General features: G+C 46.6%; 1 protein-coding gene across 6 annotated transcripts in view; it reads left to right on the forward strand.

Moving 5' to 3' along the window:
- Nucleotides 1-13,290, forward strand: part of rftn1b (raftlin, lipid raft linker 1b) — a 263,821-nt gene that overhangs the window by 149,165 nt on the left and 101,366 nt on the right. For all 6 annotated transcript variants that reach the window (XM_023964740.2, XM_023964742.2, XM_078933636.1 and 3 more), the window contains one exon: nucleotides 2,203-2,376. In XM_023964740.2, the coding sequence (XP_023820508.1) occupies nucleotides 2,203-2,376 (174 nt within the window). The remainder of the gene's footprint in view (nucleotides 1-2,202; nucleotides 2,377-13,290) is intronic.

Genomic DNA, 13,290 nt, shown 5'->3' on the forward strand with positions numbered 1-13,290 from the left:
ATCACATCTTGACCTTTACCTTGACCTTTCTCCTGACAGTCTTTGTTCACGTCAGGAAGATGACGGTGGTTTAGAGCAGGAAAGTGACAAACGTTTGCTTCTCTTAGGGCCGAATCCATAGCATCAGGTGATAATGTGTCATTAAAGTTGTTCTACTCCTAAGTGCCTGAAAAAAAAATCAATTCGTCTAACTTTAATAGTGCTTCAAATCCCCTGAGACAAGAGGCCGCGGCCTCCGTGATCAATGGCGGCTCGGCGAGCCAGCAAAGCTCAGACGGTCTGTGATTGACAGGTGGGAAGAATGCTGTCCGTCACTTTCAGCACATCACAGAGGCTAAGTGCATTCTAACCGGCCGCTCTGCGTCGATCGGGGCTCGGGAGAGTCTTATCGGATGAAAACCTCTCAGAATCAAACCTCACTCTGCCATTAGCCCTGAGCGCGGACTGTCAGGAGGATGTTTGCTAATTCAGCCAAAGGGAAATCAATGGGGGTGTTTTTCTTCTCCATATCTGCTTGGCGTCAGTGTTCGATTCCTGACTTCTGTCTATCATCGAGTAGAGGCCCCCACCCCCGCCCCCCCCATCAGTTAAACTCCAGCTATGCAAACATGTGTCCTCATCTTTGTTTTTCCATTGTTCTAACCCTGTCTCCTCTGTCTCCTACCCGCCCCCCCCCTGCTGCTCTAACCCTTCGGGCTGGGGGGGGGGGGGGGGGGGGGGTGTAAAAGCCATTTAGTAGCTGCTGAAGGCAGCGGTAGAGGTTTTCAGATCTCCTTCCTCTGAGGGCAGAGTCATCAGTGACACTGCGGGATCCACCAGTCGCTGTGGGGCTCCGTCACTCTGATCTGGGAGGCATCGCCAAGAAGCTTGCTCTAACCATTTGCCCCCCCCCCCCAGAAGCTTTGTTCCTCCACAGATGGTCATTTCCAAACCTCGTAGAGATGTGATTCACGGAGCCTGGCGGTGAAATTCGTATCTGAGCTGCTGGAAACACCCACTTTCCAGGGTGATCATAATGAATCTTTTCATTTCTGGCCCTCCGTGTTCATTCAGCAGACTTTAATTGCACCTTTTCTCTCTCTGGACTCTACTTGCCATGCATTACACGAGCCCCCCCCCCACTGCCGCCTTTTTGAGATGAGCGAGCCGGCCACCCACCCATCACTTCCTCGCTCTGCCCTGATTGATTCTCACCTTTTCCATTCTCGCAGTTCACCTCATTAACAAAGCTCTCGTCTGCTCGCTTCCTCCCGTCGCCTCCCACTCCTTCCTGCATCCGACGCCGGCCCCTCCTGACTTCCTGTCCTCTCGTGGCCGCAGAGGCGTTTCTTTCTTACTCTGCCGAGGCCCGCCCACCTGCTGTAATGAAGTGACACCGAGGTGATGATGAGCTGTGGGTGGGGGGACGGCCACCCATTTCTCAGTTCAATCATCTCCAAACGATGCTTCTTCAAAATAGATGAACCTGACCTCTCACCATCATGTCGTGTCTTTCATGACGTAGCTTAAAAACTTTGTAGCTCCTCCCACACACGGCGGGAGCGTCCGATTAATGAACACACTGTCAGACGAGCATCAAGAGTTTGAGGCCCCATTTGTGTTTGGTGTGATCGCGGCTTTAGATGAGCTGCAGGTTCACAGAGAAACCCTCCGGGATTGAAGGTGACTGCTTGACTCCAGGAACTACTAAAACCAAGTCAACTAAACCGGCTAACTTCCAGCTCCAGCCAGACGATTCGGTCATCGTTTTTTCACAATACATAGTCCGCCATGTTTGAGTCAGACCCATCAGTAAATCTGCCCGAGTCGGTGCTTCTGTGGCAACCACTCTAACCAATCAGGAGTCAGGTCGTTGGAAAGCCACACCCCTACCGGCTACACAAAGCGGGCTACACAAAATCTGTCAATTCGAACGTTGGATTTGGGGCCAGCAGGCTCCACCTACTTTTCTTGAGGCACGTGATTGGTCAGTTTATAACTTAGAAAGAAAATTAGGATTATCAAGAAGAATTTAAAAATCAAGAAAAGCACCAATCCTCACAGAAATATTTATTTTCTCAACAGTTGGATGAACTTTTTTTTTATTATAATCATAAATAATGCTTTTTAATAGAGACCTAGCAACCCGCCCGCCGTGCACATCGTGTTCCTGAGAAAGTTTTCCTGTTTGTTCACAGACCTTTGACCTTTGTCTGCCTGCAGAACGCCGACCGTCACAGCCAGGAGCCATGGGCTGCGGCCTGCGCAAGATCAAACCCCCGTCTGAGGAGAACAGTCCAGGGAAGATTTACTCCACCCTGAGGAGACCGCAGGTGGAGACCAAAGTGGGCGTGGCTTACACCTACCGCTACCTGGACTTCCTGATTGGGAAAGACGGTGAGCTGGAATTTGGTTCCTTTTTTTTTTTCTTCCTGCAGGAACACAGACGTCCGTTTCATGGCAGCTATTGATCCACGGTCCTCATAAGCCGGTTTGACTCAAACGTTCTGGTGGCTCATAAAAATGATAATTACTGCTCCTTCCACAGCTGAGCTTATATGAGGAGCTTCGGTGATCCCCGCACTTTAACGGGCTGATCGGAGCACGATATATGACTGCGCTCTGTCTGTGTGTGTGTGTGTGTGTGTGTGTGTGTGTCGTGTTTTATTGAATAAGGCTGCCCCCAGTGTGATTAATCTGCCTGCTACCCCTCTGAAAAAGGCCATTATGCCTTATCCCGAGAGCCAAACACAAAGGATGCAGACGAGATCCTGGAAGTGAAGCGCTCCTCTGGTCTCCATTCGTTTTCTTGTAACAGCAGTTTTAATTAGCCCTTGTTGTCTTTATGGCTGCGTCTTTGAGAATGTCTTTTTCTTACGGTGGTTCAGTCAGGCTTTATGCCTCTGCTGACACATTCCTCCCCGGTACGATCAACCATCCCAGCCAGGGCTCGAGAACATCGGCGTTTAGCGCCGAGGAAACACCCTCCCGAATGAGCGTTCAGGAGGTTTTCTTTGATCCACGGTTTAGGAAAGTTGTTCAAATCCTGAAAACAGATGTTTTGAAGCTTTAGCTTAAAACCAGAAGCTTTTATTTTCTTTTTTCAGTGTAACCCCATTTGTCTAAAAGCTTCCCAAAACCCAAAAAATTTGGCACAGACCTGGTAAAGGGACTTGAATCTGTGACTCCACTTCTGGCATTGTGTTGCCATGGCAACCATTCAAAGCATGTTTTAGTTAAAAACTGTGACAGTGGAATGGAAGGGTGCTTTCAGACTAGGTCCGGACCGAGTCCTGAACCTTGCGTTTGGTCTGGATTCAGACCGCCGTCAAGCCGACTTTCCTGTTCCGGACCAAAACCATGTGACTAAAGATCTCTGCTCTCATTGGTCAGGAATCACGCGGGTGGCGCAGGCCTGTGCTTTGTGGTCCCTGTCGGGTCGTTTATTCAAACCTTTAATTGGGCTGACCTGTTTTGAACGCATGCATCAGCCTCAGGTAGAACAGGTTTTACTGCCGCTGAGGTCCGATGGGGACACGGTTCCTGAGCATGAAGCTTATTCAGACCGAGGAATCTCAGAGCGAACCCAAGCTCTGTTCGATTGGAAAACGAATCGGGACCACCTGGAAAAATGGGTCAGGGTCTGCTCGGGTCTGTGAAGGATGGTGGGAATTTTTTGCTGACATTTAGCAGCGACATTTCTGTTGTGTGTCTGAGTGTTCTGGACTTGTGTCGGCTCACGGGTCGGGCTTTCGCGGTGAGTCATTGTGCAGCACCAGGAGACAAGGAAACGGGCCGGTACCGGATCCGTTTGAGCAGCTGCTCACTGCTGAAAAGTCAAAGCTGAAGGATTCAGAGGCCTACATGCATCGTAGGCCTGGTCGGACGCTGCCCCAAAGCTCTGTTTGATGTCAAATTAGACTCAGATTAAGATTACAAATGAGATCCTGATGGGAAGCGTGACTGCTTCCCCACCAACGGCGCCGGCGCTGAATGAAGCCATCACTGGGTTGTTTTTGCTCCTGACAGTAAAAGGTGGATGGGGGGGGCAGGCAGGAAGGGGCGGGGCTGCTCCGGGAATCAGGGAGATGCAGCGTTCAGCTTGTTCACCCTGACAGTTGATTAGTCTCCATTAGACTGTCAGGCGGAGCGGGCTGGATGGATGAAGCGGCCGCGGAGCATCCGGGGGCCGGGAAAGACTCCTCCGTCCTCCATCATGCAGAGCGTGACATGGGGGGGTGGGCTAAATGGGTGGTTTTGGGGGGGCGGAGCTTTTTTTGCGTTTGTGCGTTTGTGGCTCCATTTTCATGATTACCTTCAACTGTGGTCCGTGGAGGTGGGGGCTGGTCCTCGCTGGGACGGGTTTCCTGTTTCAGGACGGCCTCGGTCGCTGATTCTCTTCTAAAAACGAGTGTTTGAGTCCCCCGATTCCCTCAGGAGCGCATCACATTTGAAGAATGGCTTTGAAACTTTCCCCGCATCAGCACATTTCCAGGTTGAAGGGTCGGCGTGTTCCTCATGGCTGTAATTACCCCGTCCCGGGCGTGTAAGTGAAGGGAATGATTCATGTGTCTGGCCCTTTTTTTAAACAGAAACCTGTAAAATATTTAAGATTATGAATAAGAAAACAGAACCACAGAGCTGCAGGGCGTGAACAAAAATACACACAAAAAGACAACCTTAGCACACAGCAACACACCTTTTTTAAACATTAAATACACAAATGTGTCATTCTACGACACCTTTCTCTGATGAAATCACAAAGTGAGAAACAGAACATCACATGAAGCAGAAACAGGAAATAAGATCAACCAAAGCGGCATCCGATGGCCCACAGGTAGTACTCGCCCCCGCCCTCGCCATCCCCTTTTGACCCCCCCCTCACTGGCTGAGCAGCTGCTACATGCCCCTCACTCTCCCCCCTGCTTCCGCCAGCCTGTTCAGAGCTGCAGCTGACTAATTCATCATTTTTTAAATGGTGGGTTTTCTGTTTGTTTATCTCCATAGCAACCATTATGTATTGTGGTCGTCTGGGGGTGATGAACAGGTCTATGTCATTTTTAGAAGAATCGGCAAAAGGGAACTTTTGAATTTCCTTGGCAACGGAGGTTTTTTGTTAACCACGCCCACATTCCTAACATGTTCATATCGTATGTTATCTCATTGCGTTCAGCTAGAGCTAACGATTCATAATACTCATGTAAACATGTGCAATCAACAGGGGGGTGACATTTATTGGGTTGTAGATTAACAAGGCGGTGTGGGCATGAAATTTCATAAAGAACAAATAAAAGCTTTTTTTTCTCATTTTGTGGAAAAATGTGAAAGTCGACAGATTTCACACAAATTTTGGGCGCATTCATTGTTTTTGATGGTTTCTCCAGCTGTGTTGCCCTTTTGGTGAGGGGGGGGGGCGTTTACTATGTCCAAGGTGCTTTGAAATGTTGGTGAGTTTTTGTGGCGGGTAGAATCTTTGACTCAGAGTCGCAGGAAGCCAAAATGGATCAGTCGAGCTATAATAAAGAATTGTTGACCAAGAGATTAAGGGATCTATTTGTTGGATTGCGTTTGTCTCCAGTGAGACAAAGGGATGTTTCTACAGTCGTACGCCTGTAAAAAACAAAAATGCAGCACTTTTCTGTTCCCTTTAGTTCTCCGGACTAAATGTTTGCAGCTGAAAGCTGTTCAGCATCTCTAACAGCTTTCAAAACAAAAGCTGTTGTTTTCAGTCTCCCCATTTGATACAGTTTGCACCATTGAAGCTGTCCCCCCCCCTCCTGGTTGCATAATCCCTGCAGCGATTTCTTGCCACAGCCTTAGATATCAGAGCCTCGCCGCCGCCGCAGGTTCCCCTCCACAGTTACAAAAACAGGTGAAACAGGAGGAACGTTGGTGTTCTCAGTTCCATTCGTTCACTCCATATTGAGGTCATGACCCCGCGGCGACGGAGGGCCCCGCTCGCCTGATAGAGGCTGATGGGACGAGGACGTTTGACTCTAAATCCGAATGCGGCAAACTCATGGAAGTTATTTTCCCCAAATGACATTAGACTTTGTTTGGACGTCAGGAGGAAGACAAACGGAGAACGTTCTCCACCTGCGGCGCTCCGGTGTCATGTAGGCGGGAAACAAGGAAAACAAAGACATCAAAGGCTGGGAGAGGCCTGAGAAGACACCCCCCCCCCCCCCACACACACACACACACAGGCAGGATTTGATAGGATCTCAGCGGCGGGACGTCATTTATATGCAAAGCCCCCAAAGCCCCGGTTCCTCCTTGTTAATGAGAGCTGCAGCAGGTGAGTGACATGCAGCTGACGTCTCCCGGCTGAAGCCGCCAGAGGTCAGCGGGAACGCCACACGCCGCCGCGGCTTCTGTGGGAAGGGGGGAGATTAGTCCACGGATGTGCGGGGAGCTGGGATTTATGCTCCTCAGCCTCAGAGTGGAATGGAATCCAAGCTTTTGAGGGGGAGAATGACATTGAGGAGCAGCTCCACGGTCATGTGCTTGTTTTTCTGTCCTTCACACCTCCACGTCTGAGGAGCCCCCCCCCTGTTCCTGCTCACCAACGAGCCCTCAGCAGCTCTGAAACAGACGTCAGAGCGGCGCTGAAGTCTGCGCCGGCGCTCAGCGAGGCTGCTTTCCATCCTCTTCAAACTGCTGCAAGTGCTGACAAAGTTTTCAACAACAGGAAGCGCAGACGCTGCTCGGTTCCTTCCCGTTTCCCTCCGCCCTCCCTCGCAGCTCAGAGGCACCATGAATGCTCTGAACAGCTTCCACCGCCGTGCTCCGCCCGCGCTTCAGCTGCAGTTTCCACCTGATCGGAAAAGGAACGCAGAGCAGGCGTGTTTTTGGATTTTCACAACCTAATTTCATGTTCAGTCACCAAAGCTCGTGAATTAGTTTAAGTTTAAGGCAGAAATGGTGGAAATTTACCAGACTTGTCACTTCCTAATAAGGTGTTAAATGGCGTCACGGCAGCCAGTTTCAGTGTCAAGTCAATGTACAGAAGCCAGTGTCAGGAAAGTACGTAGTATTAACCGAGAACAGCAGGTCGTCAGACTGGGTCACAGAGACGGAAGTACCGCTGAAGGCGCCGTCAGTCGGACGCAGCTCCAGCAGTAGACGGTGAAGCTCGCCGTAGGCGTGGTTACAGAAGCTTTTGTAGAACTAAATACATTTGATCTCTAAACATGCGTCCATTAGTGATGAGGCAAAAACGTTTTGACAGTAGCTCCTCCCACAGGCGGCGGGAATGTCAGCTTTTTGAACACGAGAACATGTTAAAAACACCCAAAACGCCATTTTCATTGGAGTGGGTCTTTAAAGATGTGACTTATGGAATAAACGACCTCTGCAACAGTTTGTTGATTTTCAGTGAACGTCTGATGAAGGAAAATGTAACTATTTGTTGAAAAGTTGCATCTTTGAGTGAAAAACCTTTAGTAAACTGAAGATGGGCTCCCCGGTTTGTGATGTCACACAACCATTTCAATCCAAATCACTGTTTTTATTCCAAATTTTTTTTTGAAATGACCTCAGAGATTTGAATAATATCTGTTCAAATGTCTTAATAAGTCACCTAATGTTTTTTTAAACGTTAAACGTTTTATTCTTTGTAAACTGGAGTTTAGTGAGAATTGGATTTAAGGTTTAGCTACTTAGGAGCTAAAAGAGGCAGATTCCGGGCTAATTGGTTTTTATCTATTAGTTATTGGTGTTTTAATCTAAAAAGGATTGGTTGATGATTCATCACTTCTCCGTTAATCATGAATTATTGAGGTTCTGCTCGTTCTGGTCTCACTTCGACACCAGCTTAGAAGCAGGAGGTTTTGAAATTTCCCCCAGAGGTCAGAAGGTTGAGAAGATCGCTGCGTTTCCGTGTGTTCTGAATCCTGGAGCTCCGCTTGGTTGGTTTTTTTTTGGGACGGGAACCCTGAGTGTGGGCGGGGGCATCTGTGAAGAGGGCGGAAACGAGGCTCAGCGGCGGATACGGCGGTTCTGGCCGCGTACGTCCGGGTTTATGTCGTTTATCTGACCCCCCCCCCCCCCCCCCTATGCTGCTCCTCATCCCCCCTGTCAGACAGCAGGCCTGAGGCCCTCCCCCCAAAAGCTTTATTGGCTCTTATTGCCCTCTCACTCAGATCCAATATGCCAGTATTGATTGTGTTGAAATGCAATCAGGGTCTCCACAGCAGAGAAGCAAACAACCTAAAATTAACAAAATGCCTCCGCAGCTCCACAGCCGGCCCCTCAAGCCCCTCCCCCAGAGGGACAAATGTATTTATGTGCAGGAAAAACAACTATTGTTAGACGGCATAAGCAGAACAAACGGGAAATGACCTCAGCTGGGATCTTACTTCTACTGTGCAGCAAAGCAGAAGGTCCGCTGTAGACAGACGTGAAGAAAAATCTACAGTTTCTGCGTCCGCGTGACCCGAAATATCAACATTCCTCGGAGCGGCAGAGGGATTTGATGAGGTCGGGAGGCTGGACGGTTTTCTCATCTCATAAAGGAACGGCGGGATCTCACCGCTGAAGTGAAAGCAAACATCATCGAACCAAACTTATTAGATTGCTCTCCAAGTGTTTGCACGTTGACATTACAGAGCCCCCCCACACACACACACACGCTTTTTCATAATTTCCTAGAAAAAACTGAGGAGGTGTGAATATCTGTGGCTCGGTAATGAAGTCCTCAGCTGTGTCGCAGCTTTCAGACTTAGATCCGTTCCTTTTTTTTTTTTTAAATCAACTTTATTGCACATTATGCCATTTTACAAGGATGTACTTTTAGGTATGCAAGAAAAAACACAACTGCAAATATCAAATACACATCTGTAACAATCAGAAGAAACTTAGATCCATTCCTGCCCGGCTGGACGCGCCAGAGGCTGCAGCTTTTCAACCGACGCTTCAACGAACCGACGGACGCTCATTCCTTTGAGAAGAAAGCCCTGAATGATCTGAGATAAATCGGAGGTAAAACCGTTGGTTTGGACGACTGTCCCGGTGGAACCATCAGCACAAACCCTGATCAATGTTCTCTGATAAAAGGTTTGATCAATCTCTGCCTATGAAGGGAAAATATAAAACGCTGAAAAAAGTGTAAGATGGCTAAAAAGAAAATTTTAAAAAAGTATGTAATGAATGCCCGAATGCTAAGAAACATGAACGAATCAATCAGTAAAGAAAGATTCTAATTATTGGAGAGAATCTAAATTAGTAAAATGCCTAATCAGCTCAAGAGCTGATAAAATAGATTTGGTTCGTTCCATTATAAACTTACTGATGAAAATGTAGGACGTCTGTTAAGGGGATCGAACAATAAAAGAGTTTAATCAGATGAAAAAAGGCTACATTTGAATGAGTGTAAAGCCATAGCCCCAACTGCCCTAACCGCGTCCACCTATGGGGCCGTCTGCGGGTGAGGAGTGGGTAAACCTGTACGGGCCACGCAGGAAATATATCAAGGTCATAGACCGTTCAATGAACCCTAGACGCCTAGACCACACAATGGAGTGAAGTGGGTGAGACGCAGGCGTGTCATACGGATTTTTCCTTTCATGTGATACGTAGATGCTCCTAACTGAATCACTCCTACATATCACGTGCTATCACACGCGGTCAGTGAGAAGCCAGTTCTTAACACCTTACCAGCAACTAGAGTCGGGCATAAGGACACCTTACGACAGCATCACCTGTACGACATAAGTGTGTGCAACTTCCAATATTCCTACTAATACGTCACAAAATACTTACCACACACACGTCAATGGTCCGTTTTCTTTTCATGATGCCCCTTGAGGTGGCTGTAGAGCCTCTAGGGAACTCTAAGATACACCTGTGCTCCCCTTAACCCTTGTGCCATCTTATGGGGTCCAGATGACCCCCCCCCCCCTTACAGTGACGTGTTCTCCCTACCATGACAAAGGTGGATAAAGATGGAAAGATTTCATGTAATCCATGGACACCAGTGAAGATCACAAATCATTGAAGAAAAAAGGTTCAGAGCACTGTCTAGTGGGTCTAGATGACCCAACTCCCAACGTTAAAGTGCCTAGGATAGCACAAGGGTTAGGATGCAGCTGCTTAGGATGTGGCGTTTTCTGTCATCAAATGTCGTTTGATGACTTTTGTCTTGCTTGGTTTTGTAGGAGCCCATCATCGGCACAGATGGGTTTACATAAATCATTTCTTGAGTCAGTTTCTGTGAAGCTCACTGATCTGGAGATACCCAATTGCCGATGATTGCTTTCTCTTCCCGCCAAAGTCCATTTCTTTTCCCATCAAGCAGCTCCAGCTCAGACATCCAGACCCTCTGAAGTTGTCTTCCCTCTGGACGTGTTAGGATTTGGAAACCAGAAAGGCTTTTTGAAGTTGTGTCCAGCTAGAATGTTTTTGGCGCGCAGAGTCTCTACAGCGCCGCCCCTCAGCTGGACCGGACCCGGCTCTCCTGAGACACCCTTCAGCCTAGCAGCCTCAATAAGTGATAAAGGAGCTGTTTTATTTAAGAGTATTTGACAAAGGATGAAGGCGATTTTGGAAAGCAAAGCTGGTGGAGTCTCCAGTAAGCGCTGATCTTTAGACGGCCGTGTGAGTCATGCTTTCCCTCTGCTATTTATACAGCGGCCTCACAGACCTTTCATGTGATTTCACTCTCCTCGCCGTGGACCCCCAATTTGCCCCCGAGCGTCTCTCAAATGGGAAAGCAGACACATCAGACTCGCTTATGTTTTCAGCCCATCCCATCAAAGGGTGGCATTCAAAACTGGGCGCTGATTGGGGTCGATTAGTGTGTTCACGGTACTGTTTGATTGCACCAACACCCACGTGGGAAGCACAGAGCCATTTACCAGTGTGATGAATCCGCCGTGATGGAAGAGAGACGAGGGGAAAGCAATCAAGAGTTCATCATCCGCAGCTGCAACACAGACGTATAATTCTCTATTCTTGTGGCGAAGGGCGGCGGCGGCTCCCTGATTAGGTGGAGTTTTAGCGCTATGATGATACGGGTTCCAGCTTTGCTGGAAACGAAACATCACCACAGATTTTACCTGCAAATGTTTCCAAAAGGCAAGGTGAATGTCAAACACCTTTAATACAGTCTATTTTTCCTAAACGGTGAAGAGCTAGATCAATTTGTTTATCATTTAAATTGTATAATGTATAAAAAACCTTAATGATATGTAAACTAGTTCAAAAACTAAAATTTAACCCATATGGACAAAAAATAAACCCTCACAAAATGGCCCTCAAATAGAAAAGGATATTAATAGGGGCCTATATCCTGCTTTTCTTAAGCCTTTTGGGTTAACTATATCAATATATGTAATAGTACATTTTATATTTTCACAGACAATTTTCTTGGCCACGACTCGATCTCTGAGGCCCCGCCTTTCGCTCCGTGTGGGTGCCGCCCATTTCCTGACATCATCCTAGAGCCGGCCTCGGCAGCAGCAAGCCCACAAAAACAAACAGCGTTTGCAGAGAGGGATGTGCAGATGGTGCAAATAAAAGGAGAGCGTTTAGCCGATTGAGACCGTCATTGCTGTTATATTGTGTATATTAAATGAAATTTTTGCCAAACACCGCTAGCTCCCCAGTGAAAGTTGTTTGTGTTGGTCTGGGGGCGGGGCTAGCAGCAAAGACTCTCCCTGGAAGGGGCTGTTCCTCACTCTGTGATGTCACCACGAGGACCCGCTTGTGGATTGGGAGGGGTTAGTGCTAAAAGAGCAGGTTTATAGAAGAATACTCAGAAATGCGTGAATGGATCAAATACCACGTTGGGGTTGGTTATAGTGAGGAACAAACATAATATACTTAAGAGCTCAACAAAAGTTGATTTTGGAATTTTCAGGAAACAGCCCCTCTTAGTGACTAAATGAAATGAGGAATTTTCCAAACAAGCTCAAAAATATAAAATCAAAACTGTTTTTCCTTTATTAAAAGTAAAAAAAACTTTTTTTTTAAATCTACTAATGTAGCTAGTAGAATTTGTCTTGGTAAGATTTCCGAAAACAAGTTGTGATGTCCGACAAAATAAAATCTTGAAAGTATAAACACTTGGATTCATGTCAGTTCTCTGGTAATGGAAAATATTGTTTAAAAATAAGTATGTTTTTCTCAGACATGTAGGTCCATGATATACTTTTCCCCAACCCCAAGTATGCTGACCTGTACAACACTCCAACGACGGTAAATTAGTCCAAGAAAGCAAATCTGTTCCTGGTTTCTCCAAATTAAGTGAATTAGATTCTTGAAACTAAACCACCGTTCATTAATAAAACAAAAAAATGAGATGCATAAAAAAAAAAGCTAGTTCCTATGGAGATCCTAAAATAAGATGTTTTCCAGATCAAATAGACACTAAATGTGTTGTCTTAAAACAGGTTGTTGAATCTTTCTGAAAAGTTACCATTCAGTTGTTGTTTTTTTCTTCTGTCAAGCGTAATAAGATATTTAAGCCACAAACCAGATAAAAAATTTTGATGAGATTTTAAGTTTTTGCAGTACACTTGGCTGCATTTGCTGTAATAATTCATTTCAGTTGCTGAATTTCAACTTCATCCTTTAAATTTCCTTCATTTTTAAACTGTTGTCATGAAGAATCAAAGACCAAGTGTTCACACAGAAGCTGGAAAGGTTTCATGTCAGTTCTCTGCCCCCAAAACCTGGAATCATTAACAAAAGGACTTTAAACGGAGTTTAGACTTTTGCTGAAAGGATTGGAGACGGGATGTGTAACTTATAAAAAGCCTTGAAGTTGTGTTGTTTTTTACCACTGTCTGGGCCAGGAATCCCCTAAAAAGAGAGATTGGTAACCATAACACAACTTTTCCTGGTTAAATAAAAGTTATTTAACCCTTGTGCTATCCTAGGCACTTTAACAGTGGTAGTTGGGTCATCTAGACCCACTAGACAGTGCTCTGAACCTTTTTTCTTCAATGATTTGTGATCTTCACTGGTGTCCATGGATTACATGAAATCTTTCCACCTTTATCCACCTTTGTCATGGTAGGGGGAACACGTCAATGGTCATGTTGACCCCATAGGACAGCACAAGGGTTAAAAAAATCAAAGTACATTTTTAAAAACAAGATCCCACAAATGAGAAGAGCGACCTCCTGAGAAAAGTCATGGTCCTACAGGAGTTTCACCCTTGAGCTTTTACGGACCAATGCTATGAAGTTACACTAACAGATTGATCTATTGGCTCATTGGTCATCAATACAATCTAAAATACATCTGCCCCCTGCATCAAACATCCACCTACGATGAGCAAAGATACAAGTCGCTAAGGACGACGGA

Source organism: Oryzias latipes, chromosome 16 (genome assembly GCF_053564925.1).
Source record: "Oryzias latipes strain Hd-rR chromosome 16, Olatipes_Hd-rR_3.1".
Taxonomy (NCBI): Eukaryota; Metazoa; Chordata; class Actinopteri; order Beloniformes; family Adrianichthyidae; genus Oryzias; species Oryzias latipes.